The sequence below is a fragment of the Danio rerio genome, chromosome 6, assembly GCF_052040795.2.
Source record: "Danio rerio strain M-AB ecotype USA chromosome 6, GRCz13ab, whole genome shotgun sequence".
NCBI classification, from domain to species: domain Eukaryota; kingdom Metazoa; phylum Chordata; class Actinopteri; order Cypriniformes; family Danionidae; genus Danio; species Danio rerio.
In genome coordinates, this window is record NC_141026.1 from 15,977,751 (window position 1) to 15,998,129 (window position 20,379).

Here is a 20,379-nt window from a genome sequence, read left to right on the forward strand (position 1 = left end):
ATTCTGAAGTGTTTCAGGCGAGGTTTTTTGCTCATATTAACCCAAGTACTTCAGAACTCATTGGATGGTGTTTCACAGTGCAGATGGAGAATGATCTAAAGCATACTGCAAAAAAACAAAGAGGTTATGAAGGGAAAGAAGTGGAATGTTATGTATTGTCAAGTCAATCACATGACCTGAATCTGATTGAGCATGCATTTCAATTGCTAAAGATAAAACTGGAGGGAAAATGCCCCAAGAACAAGCAGGAGCTGAAGACAGCTGCAGTAGAGGCCTGGCAGAGCACCACCAGGGATGAAACCCAGCGTCTGGTGATGTCTATGCGTTCCAGATGTAAGGCTGTAATTGACTACAAAGGATTTGCAACCAATTATTGAAAGTGAAAGTTTGATTTATGATTATTATTCTGTCCAATTACTTTTGGTCCCTTAACAAGTGGGAAGCACATATGTAAACTGTTGTAATTCCTACACCGTTCACCTGATTTGGATGTAAAACCATCAGATTAAAGCTGACAGTCTGCAGTTAAAGCACATCTTGTTCATTTCATTTCAAATCGATTGAAATGTTGGTGTATAGAACCAAACATGTTAGAATTGTGTTGATGTCCAAATATTTATGGACCTTACTGTATATTCATGTTTAGTAAAGCAGAAAATGTGAAGTTGAACATACTCTGCTGTTGCAGCCAATGGGTTTCTTGCACTCCTCGCAGGTATTGGAGTAGAGGCTCTCATAGCACTTCACGCAGTATGGATTTTCATCCCGCAGGACGTACTTCTTCCCGAAAAGAGACTCCTTACAGTAGTGGCAGTCATAGCGCTCCGCCATCTCCGGTTTTAAACAATCCCTGAAAGATAAACAAGTTTTAAATAGTGCAGACAGGTTGAAAGGGTCATTGAAAATGCCATTGAGAGAACGGCTTAGATGAAACTTAACTAGTAGGCCTATAATACCGGTTCTTAACATCTGCTAGGTAAAGGCTAACTATATGACGCAAACTTTCTAAAGCAAGAGTGGAAGAGTGCCAGTGTATTAGTCTCAGCTGTTGTGTCTCCCCTCAGTAAAGCCCTGCTAATATTCCTGCGTTATCCCTCAGAACTGTGTCCAGACTAGCATTTGTGGACACAATGCTTATATACACACTCTGATCTACACACCAACCTTGAGACTTTTTTTCAGACAGTCTCACATTAAAACTCATCTTGAAGGGTCACTTCAAGTATGGTAATTTGGTTAACTGACTATATCACAAATAGACCACAGTATTTTGGACAGTAACTGTGTGTCGCAAGTTGGAATGAGTAGCACTATTGTCCTCAAGGAACACTTTTTGCTCCATATTTATTTGCATTCTATACGTCAGATTTTCAATACAGCTCCAGTTATTGTCATCTACAGACGTTTTCTGATGACTCTGCAGTTGTCGCTTATATAAAGACTCATGACGAGAGTGAGTATACCGTAGGCTGCTTTTAAAAAGTTTTGCTGACCAGTGTGAAACAAATTGTTTTAAATTAAAAACCAATAAGACCAAATAAATAAAATTTAGAAGGCATCCACAACAGGCGGTGCCAGTGATTAGAGTCAGCAATTGAGATTGCTTCATCATATAGGTAGCTGGGTCTGAATAACAAGCTAAATTGGTCTGTAAATTCAATTGAGGTGTATAAGAAGGGTCAGTGTCACATTCCTTTATGAAGACGACTGAGGTTTGGTGTGTGTCAGACACTGTTAAAGACTTTTTATGACTCTGTGGTGTCTTCTGTGATCCTGTATGCTGTAACCTGCAATGGAAGGGAACTGTTGGAGAAGGAGAAAAACAAATCAAATAAGCTTATGTGGTGTGTACTACCTACTATAGAAGAGATTGCACAAATGATGGACAAATGATGGACAAATTTGTCAGTATGATGAACCTTGATAATCATCCCCTTTTTCATTTAGTCCAAGCATGTGCAAACTCTTTTAGAGCAAGATTAATTCAACCCTGGTGTTACAGAGAAAGATACAGGAAGTCGTTTTTACCAACGGTGATCAGATTGTATTACCAAAATCATACTAGACAAATTATGCTGAATTGTAATAGTACAGTATATGGACAAGTGTCTACTCATTGTTTGAAACTAAGGTGTGCAGTATGTAATTTAATTATTGTTTTTATATTTACGTAACTTATTTTTCTATATTTAGTATGGAGAGCTCTGCTGTGAGCTGTGACGTGAATTTCCCTTTGGGATTAGTGAAGTCTAACAAACAAACGCACTATTATGTTTTTCGTTTTCTTTTTCATTCTTTTATAACCTATTTTGACTCATTTAAATTTGTTTTTATCTGTTTTTAATAATTTTTATTGTCTGCATTTTATTTTCCTAAACTTGTCTTTTTTATTCCTGTTTATGTAAAGCACTTTGAATTGCCACTGTGTATGAAATGTGCTATATAAATAAACTTGCCACAAAACTTGCCACAAACGAACAAAATTTAGTAAAAGCGCTCTGTGTTTCTTAGCTATCCAGTGTTCAATGGCAGGTCTGTAGCCAGCCTGGTGAAAAGAGTGGTTCTTTTTCTCAAAAAGTGAACCTTTTGGCAGTTATTCGCCTCATTTTCTATTTAAATTAATTTTTAAAAAAATAATAAATATTAAATATTTTTATTAAATACTGCATTTTACTGACATGTTACGTACTTTTTTGTTTAAATCGCTTATCGGATGGTCATCAGGAACCAAACTTTTTGATGTACCAAAAAATTTCCTTAAAGACTTAAAAAAAAAAAACATACTAATTAAAATACTAATTTATTACATCATTTATCATTAAGAAAATGATTTGTAATTATTTTTTTTTTAACTGAAATTGTAGTTTTTGTTCATTAAGCAAATAACAGCCTGGCCAGGACATTCATTTAGAATTTGCCTATTTGAATAAACAAATAAATAAACAATAGTAAGTTAGAGCTTTACAATTTCACTAGATTTTTGTCTCGTTAAAAAAGTTTAATTGAAAATTCATGGATAACAATAACCTGATTATATTAAAAGTCACACCTTTTATTGATAATATTTTGTTTCATAAATAAGGTCCGAGATTTATAATAAAAGTTACTTGTAAAATGTTTTCTCTATTTAACTACAACGCAGTAGGTCAGTAGTGAAAGATGACTTCACTTTGGTCAGATTGTATGTTTTCTTGCACAGATGTTATAAAAATTATTTACATTGGCCAAAACTGATTTGCTGAAGTCATGACAGCCAACAGAGGATTCTGCTTGGTCTTAGAGCCTTCTTTAATGGGTTATCTTCACAATTTATAAAGGAATAGCAGTCAAAATGTGACAAATGAGCTCATGTATGGGACAAATTCTATACCCTGGGTGCGGGCCTGAATGGCTAATGTTTGCCCTAAGATTGGATTTTCATTTTGGAAATAGTTTAGTTTACCAAGTACATACTTTATGTTCTTTAAAAATATTAGCATTGCCAAATGATTCTTCAGATATGAGAACTGAAAAGAAACTTTGGGGCCAGCATCAACAATATGGATTTCTTTTAAAATAAATAAATAAATAAATATAAATAGTGTTTGTCCAGATTTTGCTTAACTTTGTGTTGAAAAAGTCCAGCATTTACAGAATACACACACACACACCAAAAAAAACTTATCACAAAGATTTATAGACTAAAAATATTTTCAAACTTGAGTATATCTTGCACCTACTAATTTGAGTATAGTAATCATCAATTTTACCCCAAGCAATTAAGTTTTTTAATTCCTCTTCCCCCAGTAGCAGTTGATGGCTAGTATAGGCTGAATATTTGTTTAGCGTAGGGGTACAATCATTTTAAGTTATATATTATATAAATTATTTAAATATATATGCTAAATGTGAAATGCCAAATTTGAAATGTCAGAAGTCTCTGTGAGTTTATGCTGCAAATAAAATTTCCCTACAGGGACAAACAAAGTTAACTAACTAACTAACTAACTAACTAACTAATTTGTATTTTACTGAATAGACCCACACAATCTGGATCATGATGGTAAACCGAATAAAAAAACAAGCATGACAACACATTCGTTTCAAAAATACTCCTTGGCTAAAGTGTTTTGCGGTTACATTTAAGGGAAATGTAGAAAAATACGTTTTCAAAACTTTCCAAAACAGCTCAAAACCAACTGTTTGAGTGTGAAACATGATGTATATGATGTTTTGAAGCCAAAATTGACACTGACACTGAAATTTGATTTAGCACACAACCAAGTTTTGGTTTGTATATTGAAGAACCAGCAACCTTGTAATATCTAACCTCAAGCTATAGCCATCAAACCACATTAAAGTGAGATTATAATTTAAGACAGAAGGTCTGAGAATCAAGCCGTATCGACAGTGGCTCTTTGAAACCTGCAAATGATTACATTTGGTGATTCAATTTCAAATGGTTTCCACCTGGAGTAAATGCAGTTTTAATTTGGATCCATTTACCACTTCTGTAACTTGGAGAACAGCTGTTATAAAGCTGCTCTATTCAGGAAACATCCTCACAGTGTGTTCATCCGATATGTTGATGTCAAATACAAATAAAAAGAGTCAAAAATGCTAATCAATTTGATATTAATTAGCTACATTGATTTTAAAAAGACATCAAATTGATATCAAACATCAGCATTAAGAAACATTTCAAAAATTGTATTACGACCAGCCTGATCTCGCGAGAAAACGTAAGTTTTTTTTGTTTTGTCACTTTATTGGCTAATTCGTACAAATTCGTACGAGTTCAGACGTATGAAAATGTCTGATTATAGAAAGAAGGCGTGGCACACAACCCCACCCCTAAACCCAACCATCATTGGGTGATGAGCAAATCATACTAAATTGTACAATTAGATTTGTATGAATTGAAATGTTATTTATTTTTTATTTTTTTGACGAAAAGATGTCTATTTGATGTCTTTTTGACATCAATATAGTTTAAATAAATTGTAGGGATGAAAAATAAGTCAATTTGTAATTTAAGCTTTCAGATGAATGAATTTTTGGTGGTCAAAAGCACATCAACGTGTGGATGTCAAATAGACATCAAGGTTTTGACATCAAATCGACTGGGATTTTTAATGTTTTTTAATGTCAATGTTAAACTTGATGTCATTTTGATATCAAGGTGTCGCTCTTGTATCAATGTTACAGTAAATACAAGGCCAATTTGAACATTGTTATATGTCATCATCACTATGACCTTCAAAATAACTCAACAGACTCAACAGATACACACAGTCACCTAAATCGGCACTGTGAACACATGTTACATCTCCCTGTAGTTTTTGAGTGGATTCTTTGATCTCAGTCTGGCACCAACACTGGCACCATAGAGAACTCTCTGTAGTTCCAGCTGTCTCCTGCATGTCTCTTACTATCAGTAAAGAGCCATTTCCCTCCCCTAATTTCAAACAAACACACATATACATACACAGTGCCTGAGATTGGGTTAAATAAGACTGACACAGGCAAAAGCTTAGCTGAAGACTCAGGAGAGTCATGTGAACTACTTCTGAAACTTAATGAAGCCCCAAACAAATCCAATCCTTTCCAAATAGACCACAAGTGACACATGGAAACGTGCAGCTAATTAAAGACTACAAGAGAAGCTTTCAGACATAACTGGATAATGGACTGACAGGTGGTTGTAGAGAAGCCAAAAAAGGACATTTCTTACAAATGTAATCTCAAAACCAAAATTTACTTGGACTAAATGTGTTTTACAAAACCCTGGGATGTCCACAATTGCATTTAAGCAACAGTGATCATGTTGATTTTTTTTAAATACAGGCTATTTTCAGCTCCTCACTCTGAAGCAATTGTTCATTCTTACATTCATTTTAATTGAACAAATATGGTTGAGTCATTGGAATTAATATATATTGTATAAAAGTAAACCATCTGTACATTTATATATAGAATATTCTTTTTAAATAAAATCCTGAAACATTTTTTTGGAATACACAGGATATAAAACTGACAGAACAGAGACTATGTGAAATGGCTTCCTATGCACTTAAATACAATATACAGAAAAGAACATGATAGAGAAGAGAAGAGAAGAGAAGAGAAGAGAAGAGAAGAGAAGAGAAGAGAAGAGAAGAGAAGAGAAGAGAAGAGGTTATAATTGTTGCGATGCTTAACTTGCCTGTCCCGTGGAGAGGAGAGGAGTGGTGTGATGTGATGTGCTATGCGTCTTTAGTTCTTGAGAGATGGAGGAGCGACTCTTGTGCTCCTCTTTATTGGATTACTCCCCCTGTGTTGGGCAATGGGGTGATTGAAATGGGTTGGACACTTTATCAGGAACTATAAATACACAGACACCACTAAGTCATGAAATCAACTGTGCACCCAGTACTTGACCATACATGCTCTTATATAACTTTGCAAGAAGTGTTTGTTTCCACCGAATCCATAGTGCGTAATTGAAAGAACATTTAGATGTATACAGTATTATACAGTATACATGTTGTATGAGCTGACATTCATCTAGTTCTGACCACAGTGCAAATTAGTGCATATAAGGTGCTCACCTATTCATAATGAAGTTGATGTCACAAGCTACACTCATTCATTAATTTTCCTTTTGGCTTAGTCCCTTTATTCATCTGAGGTCGCCACAGCAGAATGAATTGCCAACTTATCTAGCATCTGTTTTACGCAGTGGATGCCCTTTCAGCTGCAACCCATCACTGGAAAACAGCCATCCACTTCCATTCACACCCAGGTAGCAAAGAATTCTGGCCCAGGTTTGGCATAAAGCTGGCAAAGCAGGCGTTTATCTGGCACTGGCATACAGCATGTGGGCTAAACATGGCCCGAGTTTAGCAGAGGTGGCACCGAGTTTAGCAGGTGGCACCGAGTTTAGCAGAGGTGCCCTTTCAGCTGCAACCCATCACTGGAAAACAGCCATCCACTTCCATTCACACCCAGGTAGCAAAGAATTCTGGCCCAGGTTTGGCATAAAGCTGGCAAAGCAGGCGTTTATCTGGCACTGGCATACAGCATGTGGGCTAAACGTGGCCCGAGTTTAGCAGAGGTGGCACCGTCTTTAAGGCAGCACACAATACTTGGGCCAAATGTAAAATGTAGTATTTGGCCCAGATGTTAATAATTTATATGTGGGCCATGTAAGTTTAGCCTGTCTTGACTGAGAAGTTTGAGAAAAACCAAGCCCAAAGTGTGCCTAAAACGCAATGCTTCATGGGGTTATATTTTATAGCCGTCGTGATGCACCAACATATCTGGCCCAGGCCAGACCCAGTTATGGGTTATTAACTTGGCTGAGACTTGACTCAGATATGGTCCATGTTAGGCCCTTGTCTGGAAACAAGACTTGGTCCAGTGATGTACCGTAATTCACTTCAGCATGTGGGCCAAGCAAAAGCTGATTGTGTGGGCCAGAGCTGGGCCAGAGAAATTTTGCTATGTGGGCATACATACACTACGGACAATTTAGCTTACCGAATTCACCTATAGCACATGTGTTTGTACTTGTGGGGGAGACCGGAGCACCTGGAAGAAACCCGCTCGAACACAAGGAGAACATGCAAACTCTATGCAGAAATGCCGACTGAGGCTCGAACCAGCTACTTTCTTGCTGTGAGGCGAGAGCGTTGGCCACTGCGCCACTGTGCTGCTATCAAGCTACACACAGAACATAATTTATTTACATAACATTTGTTTTTACTGCTTGTTAGTGCCACTTTTGCATATTTGTGACATCATACTCATTGCATTCTCATCATACCACCAGTAGTGGCGACGCAGTGGCGCGGTAGGTATTGCTGTCGCCTCACAGCAAGAAGGTCGCTGGTTTGAGCCTCGGCTGGGTCGGTTGGCATTTCTGTGTGGAGTTTGCATGTTCTCCCTGTGTTCGCGTAGGTTTCCTCCGGGTGCTCCGGTTTCCCCCACAGTTCAAAGACATGCTGTACAGGTGAATTGGGTAGGCTAAATTGGCCATAGTGTATATGTGTGCATGAGTGTGTATGGGTTTCCCAGGGATGGGTTGTGGCTGGAAGGGCATCTGCTGCGTAAAAATGTGCCGGATAAATTGGCGGTTCATTCCGCTATGGCGACCTCAGATTAATGAAGGGACTAAGCCGAAAAGAAAATGAATGAATGAATAAATGACCATCAGTAGTCACTCTCACAAAAAAATAATAATAATAATGTGCAAATATCTTGGGGAACAACAGCTTAAAAATATATTGTTTATTTTCTATTTATTTATGTATTTATTTATTTTCAGTCTATTTATTTTTGAATGAATGAGGCAATTTTATATCACTTTACTGTTTTTTATTTTGCGCTCATATAATATCTCCTCATCACCACCAGCATGCACCTGGATGATGTGATGGCAGGCATGGAACAATAGCGCCAGTGCACACACCACACACTAGCCAAAAGTGGAGAAGATACACTGTATTAGAGCCACCTCTAAACCTACCACAATCCTAAACATTATTAAAACGCAATAGGTTACTGCACGATTTACAGTAATATATTGCGTTTTATTCATATCTACACCTACTCCTGTTGTTTTCTCTTGTTTTGTTATACGGTGTTCTTAAGCTGCCAGAAAGGCGCCTTCAAATAAAATATATTATTATTATTAAACCAACCCCTTACTGTAGCCTATTGTGCTTTATTAAAGTCTACACTGACCCCAACCCTAAACTTACACCAGGTACAGGACACAGGTACAGGACACACCAAGCCATCAGCTATTGGATTTTGATGGGCTGTTGCTAGCTTCAGTCTGGGTAGTTGGTTTGGTGTGTTCCACACATCACCTCTCAATTGATTAACGTCAAATTGAGTAGGCCCGATTTAGCATATAGAATCTGTGTCAGCCATTGGCTGAAGAAAGGGGTCTGATTGGTTATTCATCAGCAACAATTCAAACTGAAGTGACGTACCCAAGTTAACAATTCAAGTCAAGAAGGAACACAAAAAGCAGGCTAAAATGTAGCTACATTTCTCAAATATTTGCAAACAATATAGAATATTTTATTATCAGACACATGTCAATCTCTCCATGAAAATTACCAATTGAAATGTCCATTTCATCTTCCGGTTTCCCTTTGTGGAATGAGAAAACAGACTACAGCCCAATGTGGGTGCAGAAAGACAATCAATTCAATTCAGTTCACCTTTATTTGTATAGCGCTTTTACAATGTAGATTGTGTCAAAACAAGCTTCACATAAATGGTCATAGTAAATTGGAACAGTGCAGTTCAGTTTTTTTAGTGTTTAAGTTCAGTTCAGTTCAGTTCAGTTCAGTGTGGTTCATCGATGGGTAGCTCAACCATGCAAGCTAGAGGGGACAGCGGAGAGGGAAAAAAAAACTTCACCGATTGGCGAAAAATAAAAATAAAATACCTTGAGAGAAACCAGACTCAGTTGGGCACGACCATTTTAATTTCTCCGCTGGCCAAACGTCTTGTGGAGAGCTGCAGTCTCAGCGGCGGAGGCTGGGAGCTGGCCTCAGCGAAGACTCGTCTGTACCTGGAGCGTCACTGGAATCAGTCTCATGCTCTCCACTCCTCCATGACCACCGCAGCAGCTGCTCAGGATAAGGCCTGGTCCAGGATATGGAAACCTTGGGATCATTTCGTCGCTGGTCTTGGATCGAATCAGTGACTCTGCATCGTCTGAGGGCCTCGGGAAGAGTATCACCAGGTGGAAATGGAGCAGACACGTGCACACATAGGGCTCAACCTGTGCAGTGCACATGCCCTTTTTAGTCTTGGATAGAAAATGCCCTTCCAAAATGATCAAAAGTGCCCCCGCGACACGGCACACCCTCCGTCCTGCCCTTCAGTAGGCGCGCAACAACACCGCTCTTGAGTACACGCGCGACAACACAGCTGATCAGTACGCATGCGATAACACCGCTCTTCAGTACGCGCGCATCCACTCTTCCACTCTGCAGATCTGCAGCACTACCCCCTCCCCCCCGCACACCCAACCAAACCCCCCCCTACCCCCCCCCCCCCCCCCCCACCTACCCACCCCCTCTTCCAAAAATTTATCCTGCACATGCCCTTTGGACGGTATCTGCACGGGCCTGAAATGGAGAATAAAGAAAATAACCAGCATAACTGCTATTCATAGTGTAAATAAACAAGATGTAGAAACTTGTGTGGAAAACCGCTAAGTGATGCATTGAGTGTATGCTTTACTAAACAGATAGGTCTTTAATCTAGTTTTGAATTGGGAGAGTGTGTATGAGCCTCAGATGTTATCAGGAAGGCTATTCCAGAGTTTAGGAGCCATAAATGAGAAGGCTCGACCTCCTTTACTTGACTTTGCTATTCTAGGTACTACTAGAAGCCCTGAGTTTTGAGATCTTAAAGAGCGAGTTGGATTGTAGCGAGACAGAAGGGGGGTTAGATAAACAGGAGCTAGATTATTCAAAGACATGATCTCATGCAGATGCAAAAACCTGCTCTCTCATTTCAGTCAGTTGACGTCCTTTTTTTGTGTTCACATGTACATTTTTGGGGCAGATGAGTCCAACAACACGGTACATTTTCATCTGTGATAGTTGATTCATGTTTGTTTGGCGTCCCTAACCCTAACCTGTTCAGTAACCACAGCTGTAATCCTTCTAGCCTTAAACCAACCTACTCCCACTGGAGTTTTTATTTTTATTTTTTATTATCATTAACAAGAACCAGCGTGTGCAGTTTTCTTATACAACAAAAGCACATTTCTTAACAAGAGTAATAGAGAAGAAAAAAAAAAAACAGAAACAATAAGAAGAAAAAAACACAGAGGAGAGGGTACATAATTACTAAATCACATACTATATTAGACACATTTTTCCAATTTTAGTTATTAACAAGAGTTATTATCGGCATTTTTACTAAAGGAAATGAATATATACAAACCTTTTCATGCAAAAATGTTAAAGGAGGAGCATGTATTAACTGTTTCAATTGCTTTGCTATTTTTAGACTTAGATACATTTGAATCTCTTTTTCTAGCACTATGAAGAGAGGTTTGCTTTTGGCAAACATGGATTTATGTATGTAACATTTACATAATAATAAAATAAAGTTTATAATAAAACCAGCATCTTTTAAAGAGCGATTCTTAACATAATAACCCACTATCACATGTGTATAAGATAAGGAAAGTGATTTCAAAATATTATGAGCAATAAAAGCTTCAACAGTAATCCAAAAAAGATGAGTATATTGGCAAGACCAAAATAAATGTGAAATAGTTTCTTTAAAACTTGAAGGTCTTTGGGTGGTTGTAATACTTACTCTGACCCCAGGGGCAAACACTTTCCTTCCAAAAGTTTATTTTTTATTTTTTTTATATTTGTGCATTTTGGTACGCAGGCTTCCTTCTAGTGGTACAAGGAGGAATCAAATATGTCATATGTACATGCTACATATATTTCAAAATTGATCAAAAATGATTTATATATGAATATGATGACATTTATTTCTAAGGTCTAGGCAACATTAATACTTTTACATTTAAGTACAGAAGTTTTTTTTTTTTTTTTTACTTTTTAAGAACAGTAATCATTCATTTTGAACTTTTAAAAGCATATTTTAATTTAAACGTTTCATTTTTATTTTTTTATTTTTTTTTACATATAACACAGTGCAGTGTTAATGTTCTAACTATATATAATGTTTAAATTGGCTGACAATAATAAATATTTTTTATAATTATTAATCTCCCTTATTTTTGAACTGTGCAGTGCTGTAGCTGCTTCATCGGGTCTACTACGCTGCTGTATTTCAATACTGCTCATTATGGTGCGGTGCTTGGAAAGACAATTCTTTTCTGAGGTGGTACTTGATGAAACAAGTTTGAGAACTACTGATCTAATGCATTTCTGTGAATCAAATCTATGACTGATGCCATGACTTTTCTTTGTCGGAGAACAATCTGTCTCAATATTAGAGTTCAGATGCAAAACCTCTAAATGCCATCTGTTAATTTCTCCTAAAATTAGCATTAGTATGTTCACTTATTTCACTTTAAAGTCAATGAAAAAACCTTATTTGTCACCATAAAAGTAAAATTACTGAGCCTACACAAAGGAGTCAGAGAAAAAAGCTAACTTTAGAAGAAAATATCTAACAGCATTTAAAGGTTTTTGCTTAATTTGTAATACTTTTAACACTTTTCATAGATTTCTCTGCCCCACCCTGGTTTGTCCTCATCAACATGAGCAGAGGTCTGCGTGTGATACTATCCAGTTGCTTAGCAACAGAGTGGAGGAATAGAAGGGAACTCTGAGAAGCTTTCGTCACTGCGGCTGATGGGTTACAATGAGATGGTGAGCCCCAGCACCTGTTTGCTCCAAACTTTGCTCACTCTCATCTGTCACTCCCATGGGCACTGAGCTTTCTTTATGGCTAAGGATCCGAAATCTTATGCCTGTCGTCAATTAACACTTGAATTTCCCCGATCGGATTGCAAATGGAGGCTATTTATCCTGGGCTCTGACTATTTGTTTCCAGGGGATAGACTACACAGAAGCTGTAACTAATCTGTAATGCTAACTCTAATGATTTATGTTTATGATATTTATTTTATAAACCTTATAAATTTGTATGATTTATGGGCGTCACGGTGGTGCAGTGGGTAGCATGATTGCCTCATAGCGAGAATATCACTGGTTTGAGCCTCGGCTGGGTCAATGTGAATTTCTGTGTGGAGTTTGCATGTTCTCCCTGTGTTCAGGTGCTCCGGTTTACTCCACAGGTCCAAAGACATGTGGTATGGGTGAACTGGGCTAAATTGTCTGTAGTATATAAATGTGAATGAGTGTGTATGGATGTTTCCCAGTGTTAGGTTGCAGCTGGAAGGGCATCCGCTGCGTAAAACGTGCTGTATAAGTTGGCGGTTCATTCCGCTGTGGCAACCCCTGATTAATAAAGGGACTAAGCTGAAAATAAAAAAATTGATGAATGGTATACATTTACTTTGAGTATTTATGATGAATTCAGGTCGCTTTTTGCCGTTGAAATGACCCAGGAAAAATGTCACAACTTACCCGAATTCACCCTACACACTCTCTCATACACACACTATATTGTATAATTAAGATGACATGATTACTGATGCAATTTTGTTGGAATATCTATCTCTATTCCATGCGTGTTCAATAAGAAAAGGTCTGGAGAGGTTTTTCTTCAATGTCAAAAATATTAGTAATTTATTAGATACAAATGAATAATTCGATGACAGAGCTCTGGGTTACATTACCCCAATTCAATACAAGAATTACATTCAAGAGGTTCGCAACCAACATAAACTTCCTGACTCCAGCTTATATACACAACTGATCTTAACAGGTGGAGTTTTGGTGTAACGTCATTTGTCAGCCATTGTTCAGTCCTCCATTGGCCGCACCTTTGACATACTTCCTCATTTTCTACGAATTCTCTGCACAACAACAAAGTATACATGTTTCTGTGTTCTGTGTTCAGTTTTAACACCTCTATTCAGACAGGAAGTTTCTGCAGAGCTGAATTTAATTTTGGACCCACATCTATCTACTTCTGCAAAAATGCTAATTAGTAAGCACAGCACTCACACACAACATTAGAAATTCAGTTAATATATGACCCTTACATGACCAATACCAATAAGTGTTTGATTAAAAGAAAAAGAGACAAAAAATAATAAAAAATGATTCCTATTTTACAATAATTTCAATTACATACAATCTCTGTATAATTATGAAGCACCATGGAAACACAAATACCTTTGCAGAACAATCTATAAATATATACTAGTGTTTTTTTAAGTATGAAAGTTAAACAGTGTGCATTAAATGTCTTGATGCATATATCAGTGTGATTTAAACTTGAACTCAAGCCAACGTTAATACAGTGCTTTTCTGATACGCAGGCCAATTATACAGCTGTAATTTCATAAAGCAATCATAGAGAGATATTCATTTCAATGACGCACTAATCATTTGAGCATTTCTAGTTGATTGTTCCCCCTGTGGATAAGAGGGAAACCCAGCTTCTCTGGCTCCACGGTGTTGATAGTTCATACTATCAATACCACACGAGAATGTGAGGACAGAACCATGGATGCCACCATGAGTGCACAGGCCAGGCTGATTAACACACATACGCAAGGCTGGTAGAGCCACACACCTCGGTGTTGTCGTGCAAGCCTCTCTGCCCAGTGATAAGGCCTTGGATAAATCCAGCAAGTGACCAGATTATAATATAAGAGGTACAGCTCAAGCTGTTTAAGGTCAGCAGTGATCCTCCCGGACCATCACACTGGCTCCGATTCATCCAGCTCTGCCATATCTGACCTCTGAAACAACAGCTAAAAAAGATGTGTTAATGTCAGGATGCGATGTACTTTTATAGTGGAGTTTTATTTGGCTTATAATACATCATGTGCAGTACCTGCCCTTAAGTTCACTCATTCATTCATTCATTCATTCGGGGCGAGGCAGTGGCGCAGTAGGTAGTGCTGTTGCCTCACAGCAAGAAGGTCGCTGGGTCGAACCTCGGCTCAGTTGGCGTTTCTGTGTGGAGTTTGCATGTTCTCCCTGCCTTCGCGTGGGTTTCCTCCGTGTGCTCTGGTTTCCCCCACAGTCCAAAGACATGTAGTAAATCGGGTAGGCTAAATTGTCCGTAGTGGATGAGTGTGTGTGTGAATGTGTGTGTGGATGTTTCCCAGAGATGGGTTGCGGCTGAAAGGGCATCTGCTGCGTAAAAACTTGCTGGATAAGTTGGCGGTGCATTCTGCTGTGGCGACCCCGAATTAATGAAGGGACTAAACCGACAAGAAAATGAATTCATTCATTCATTCATTCATTCATTCATTCATTCACTCATTCATTCATTCACTCATTCATTCATTCAATTACTCATTCATTCATTCATTCATTCACTCATTCATTCACTCATTCATTCACTCATTCATTCATTCATTCATTCATTCACTTATTCATTCATTTACTCATTCATTCACTCATTCATTCACTCATTCATTCATTCATTCATTCATTTACTCATTCATCCATTCACTCATTCATTCATTCATTCATTCACTCATTCATTCATTCATTCATTCATTCACTCATTCATTCATTCACTCATTCACTCATTCACTCATTCATTCATTCATTTACTCATTCATTCATTCATTCACTCATTCATTCATTCATTCATTCATTCATTCATTCACTCATTCATTTATTCATTCATCCAGCAAACGATTTTCCAAAACTACACTGTAGAAAATCAACATTATTTATTTGTCTGTATTTTTTTTACAGAATTTACCAGTTTTTCTATTATACAGTGAAATGCCTGTTGTTTTACAGATGTATTCTCTAATAAAAATTCTAACAATAAATTTACAGCTATTGCTTGTATTTTTAAGTGAAAGGAGGATTTCTTGTAAGATTTTTAAGGAAATGCTCTGTTGTTCAGAGAGTAACACGTAATTTTACATTAATATTTACAGATTATTTCAGTAAAAATAGGGAAACAAAAATGTAGCCATATTGTTTTAGTAAAGATAGTAAATTTAAGAAGATTAATGTGGGGTTAATATGCGAAATAAACATTAAACTATAAAATGTTTATTTTACTACTCTGACAATCCTGCTATGTTAATTGTAACAATCGGCAGTAAATCTAGCGGCTGCGGATTGCTGAAAAAAGCGCTACTTTAACAAACTACAACTCCCAGCATGCACCTTGTACAGCCGGGTTTTAAAAGAATTTCCCTTTTAGTTTATGATTTTAAACTGTATTTTAGAATAACATGGAAAAAACGTAAAATAAAACGGTACAAATCCATTAAAAAAAATTTAAAGTGTGGTGAAACAATTAAAAAACTTCCTACGTGCAGGGGTAAACTGAAACAGTATATTCACCAGGAAAAAAGTTACTGTTAGTCAGGCTGCATCTCATGCCATCAAGAAAGTGAAGAGTAGGGGGGTGGGGTTCGAGGGGTGGATCAGGAAGTTGGGGGGTTGGTTTGCGATCGGTAAGTGAAGAGCGGGAGGAGGGCAGTGGTGTATGGCGATCAGTTAGTGAAGAGCGCAGTGGGGCAGGCCAGAGTCATGATTGAAATGTCCCGGTGCTACTTATGGCCAGTCCACCCCTGCCTACGCATAATATCATTGTGTAATACCATTTTGCTTGCTGCAGACATTGTATAGTAGGAAAGTTCCTTGTTTATTACACCAGAATGAGAGTATCATTTCTAGCCATATTGGCTTAGAAAATAGTAACTGTTCATTTTCCAGCAATACAATATAGATACATTAGAGTCAAGCTTTAATAGCTAAATTACTGAAATTTACTTTTATTATTATTTTTTAATAGATTATTGGCCAGCTATTGGTCTAATCCAATCCGCTTGTTAAGTGTGATGTCATGCAAAGATGCTCCAAGCGCTCTATCAAACCGTATGGGGAGACTCATCAAATGGTAATAACAAACATTTACAAAGCGCTCTAATACTTGAACAAACTACAACTCCCAGCATGCACCTCACACACCCGGGTTCCTAATTCTGACTGAATACACACACAGTCAGAAGATCATTATGGACTGATTTCAAGGACTATAAACTCAGCAAACACAGACACATCGTTGCCAAGTCTTAAACGGTTTAGTGAGCATTACGACGCGATTCCCCTTGCCTTGCCGCATTTGACCCTTTGCTTTGTTATTTTGTTTGCGTTCTTTACGCCTGGGATTATTTGTATGCACCTTTGTTCCTGTTTCAATCTTTAATTGCAAGATGATTCTCTTAATAATCTGCTATTTGATCCTTAACTTTGTTGTGCAGGCCTCCTCACATGACACTAACCTTGTTTTTGTTATTAAATGATGGCCAAATGTGTTATTTGTAAAAAAAAATAAATAAATAAATAAATTAATTAAAAATAATAATAATAATAATAAAAAGAAAGAAAATAAAATAGGTAAAAAAAGATATTGTTATAGATATAAACAGTTTTTTTTTTCAAATTTCCTAAAAATATTTGTTACATTATCTTTTATAGCTGTATTTGTAGTGTTTTATGACAACAGCATTTTATTTGAACTAATTACAACTTTTTAATCATTCTTTAATTTTTTAAAGGTATGTTAAAAGTGGAAAAATGTATATATGGAATAGATAAAGATTTTATGCATATTGACATGGATTGATCTGTATAATCACATTATTTGATGTGTATAATTATATTAATAACCTGCATAATTACAGTAATAATCATTATAATCACATTAATTACTTTGTATAACTGCATTAATAACTAGTATAAATACAGTAATAATCTAATCTTTAAAATCACATTAATTAATCTGTGTAATTACAATTTTACAAATATACATATATCTAGCTATATATATACAGTAATTATTTGTAAATTGACAATAATTTGTAAAATGACGATAATTATTTTTCTGTTTTTTCAGTTTAAATGCAAAAATTCAACAGTAATAAACTGTAGTTTAATTAATTTTCACCGTAAAGTATGTTCTGTATTTTTACAGTTTTGCATGTAATTTTGTTAAATGGTTATTTTCTGTAACTTAATGGAATATCTCTGCCAGTCTTTTGTAAGTTGACATACTTGCAAAGTTTCTTTTAGTCAGTTAAATGTATGCTGCAGAAGCATATCAACAGATATTTAGCAAACAGTCTACTAATACTCAAATAGACCATCAAAATAAAGTGTTACCAATATTTGTTTAATGGGGTATGTGCACACAGACTTTTAATTTCAGCCAGCCAGTCGTTCCATTATAAAATCACCACGTTTGATTTCTTTAAAAACCTGTGATCTTTACTGCCTGATATATACACAATATGAAGTGGCTCTTAGACCGGACAAGAGGCACTGAATTAAATTCTATTTCTCTCACCATGTATTTAAAATATGACCCAGGTATTTTAATGGAGTTTCTGCACTTGCCTACTGCTTCTGACAGCGCTAGCGGTTATACCGCCTTTCATCTTACACTTGAACAACTAAATGAATGCTTATGACTATTTAACTAAATATCTTGTAATTATATTACAGCATTGATGCTGTAAAAGAAACCTTGTGAAACTGACAATAGTCATATTAAGCTTTCACTGGAAGTTTATCATTGGCTGAAAAACACTAGCTGTGCATATAGCCCATTGGTAGGCCCACACGGAATCTGCGCACGCAGAATTCCGCAGATTATTTGGAGATTTTCTGCAGAATTCCACATATTTCTGCAGATTTTTAGCCTATCATTTATTCTGTTTATTTACTTAAGTAAATGTGTAAATCTGAATTTATTCAGTTTTTATTCAGTAATTTATTAATTTTTATTTAAGATATTAAGGTCTAAGTTTTGATACTCCGCTGGATACTCTCAAAATAATTCGGCAGAAATCCACAGATTTTTACCAAAATTCTGCGCAGAAATAGCAAAAAACGTCCGCAGATTCCATCTGGCCCTACCCATTGGTTACAAGTACCAAATATTTCATTTGGCTTTCTTAGGGGCTCTATTTTGACGGTCCATGCGCAAAGCGCAAAACGCAGGGCACAAGCGCTTTCAGGGCATGTCAGAACACATTTTTGCTAATTTAAGGACGGGAAAATCCGCTTTGCACTGTGGCGCCTGGTCTAAAAGGGTTGAGTTTATTTTCTTAATGAGTTATAGGTGAGTTTTGAGAATAAACCAATTAGAGTCTCATCTCCCATTACCTTTAAGAGCCAGCTGTGACGCGCCATAAGCGCATTCGCTATTTACAGGACGTAAAGTAAGTCTAAGTGGAAAAAATTAGCATTTCACTGGCAAACAGTTAACAGTTTTTTAACAGAAACATCTACTGCGTGAGAATGAGAGATAATGATCTACTTTCACTTTTGCTCTTGGATAGGGAAACCTTTATGCACAGACATCAATTAGTCTATAAATAATTAATTGCGTTTGTTAAGCGCAAATATTCATTTTAAAACTATTTCTAAATTCAGTTCTAATTTCCAGCAAACGAATAAATGAACAATAATAACGAAGTGTGTTCAAAAACCTGAGTTATATCCTAAAACACATTATGTGCCCCCTATGGTCTAAAACCTGACAGGTGGGCAAATCTAAGCTTGTTTTTAATAAAACAAATATAAATATGGATATAATAAATAATACTGCTAATAATAATAATATACAAAAGCAAATTGAATTAACTGAAAAAGCCTCCCAAGATGAAGAAGGCATAAAAGCAGTGATTTTTCATATTTATGTAGGCTAGAAAATAATATGTTTTGTAATATTTTAATCCTTTATATTTATATCCTACATCTTTTCTTTTTATATCCTGTATATATCCTTAATATTTAAATTTTTTCATATGTAAAGATATTTGCCTATTGCTCTCTTGTGCTTATTAAGCAGTGTGTAAGCGAGGCGCAACTCTGCGCCTGAGTTTAGACCGCGTTTGTTTTGGTTTAATAAAAAATCTATTTTAGTTTCTCAAAATAGCAACGCGCCAGTAGTGCGTCTCAGAACGCCTTCCTTTTTAGACCAGAACGTCTATGGGCGCACATATGAGCGCTAATGCATTTGCTATTTAAACAGCATAGCACAGCACCTCAAAACAACTCTTGCCCCAAGCTGAAACTATCAAAAGATATGATAGTTTCACGCCTTGCGCCACATTGCGCCGGGTATATGATAGGGCCCTTAAGGTTACAATGCAGCATATGATGAAATAAAATCTAAAAATGGCATCTGAAACCACCTGAAAGTAATCAATTCATAAATCCAGCCACCACCGATTAGCAACAGTGCAAATGTTGCCCATATCCATTTAAATCATTCGTACTGTACATTCCATGAAAATCTTTTTATCTTATTTTGCGGTCTATTTTTGTCAAAATCCACTATCAAAGCTTCCAATATGTGTACTAAATCATCATGTGTGATTTGTTGTTGGGGTAACTCGGGTTGCGTCTTTAGCAACTAGGTTATCTTTTATTTTGGGACATAATGTTGCTACTCATTAGATCAAACATACAACAGGTCTCTGATGCAAAAAACAGAGCTCCTTTAGAAGTTGTGTCCAACAGCAATATCCAAACCTCATTTTAACAGATTTGAGGCTCACGGATCCTCAAAACAAGACCTAATATGTTTCCGAACACACATAACATCATTAGACACATAGTTTGTCCCATTGACCTCTGGGTCCCGAAAAGCAGCAGAAAAACTGTCTGGAGTCACTGCTAATTCAATTAGGTGAGCTTTAGATACTCAAGATACTCCCTTTTCTCTAAAACTGTATAGAGTCATGAGACTTTCAAAAGAAACGTTTAGGCT

At 36.7% G+C, this 20,379-nt stretch overlaps 1 protein-coding gene across 2 annotated transcripts in view; it reads right to left on the minus strand.

The window, feature by feature from the left end:
• fhl2b (four and a half LIM domains 2b) overlaps positions 1–6,250 on the minus strand; it is a 31,067-nt gene extending 24,817 nt beyond the window's left edge. For both annotated transcript variants that reach the window (XR_015492738.1, NM_001006028.2), the window contains 2 exon segments: positions 6,185–6,250; positions 676–850 (listed from right to left, as the gene is read on the minus strand). Coding sequence is in view for 1 of the 2 variants with exons in the window: in NM_001006028.2 (NP_001006028.2) it covers positions 676–831 (156 nt within the window). In the remaining variant the exon portion in view is untranslated.
• Positions 6,251–20,379: the final 14,129 nt, after the last annotated feature.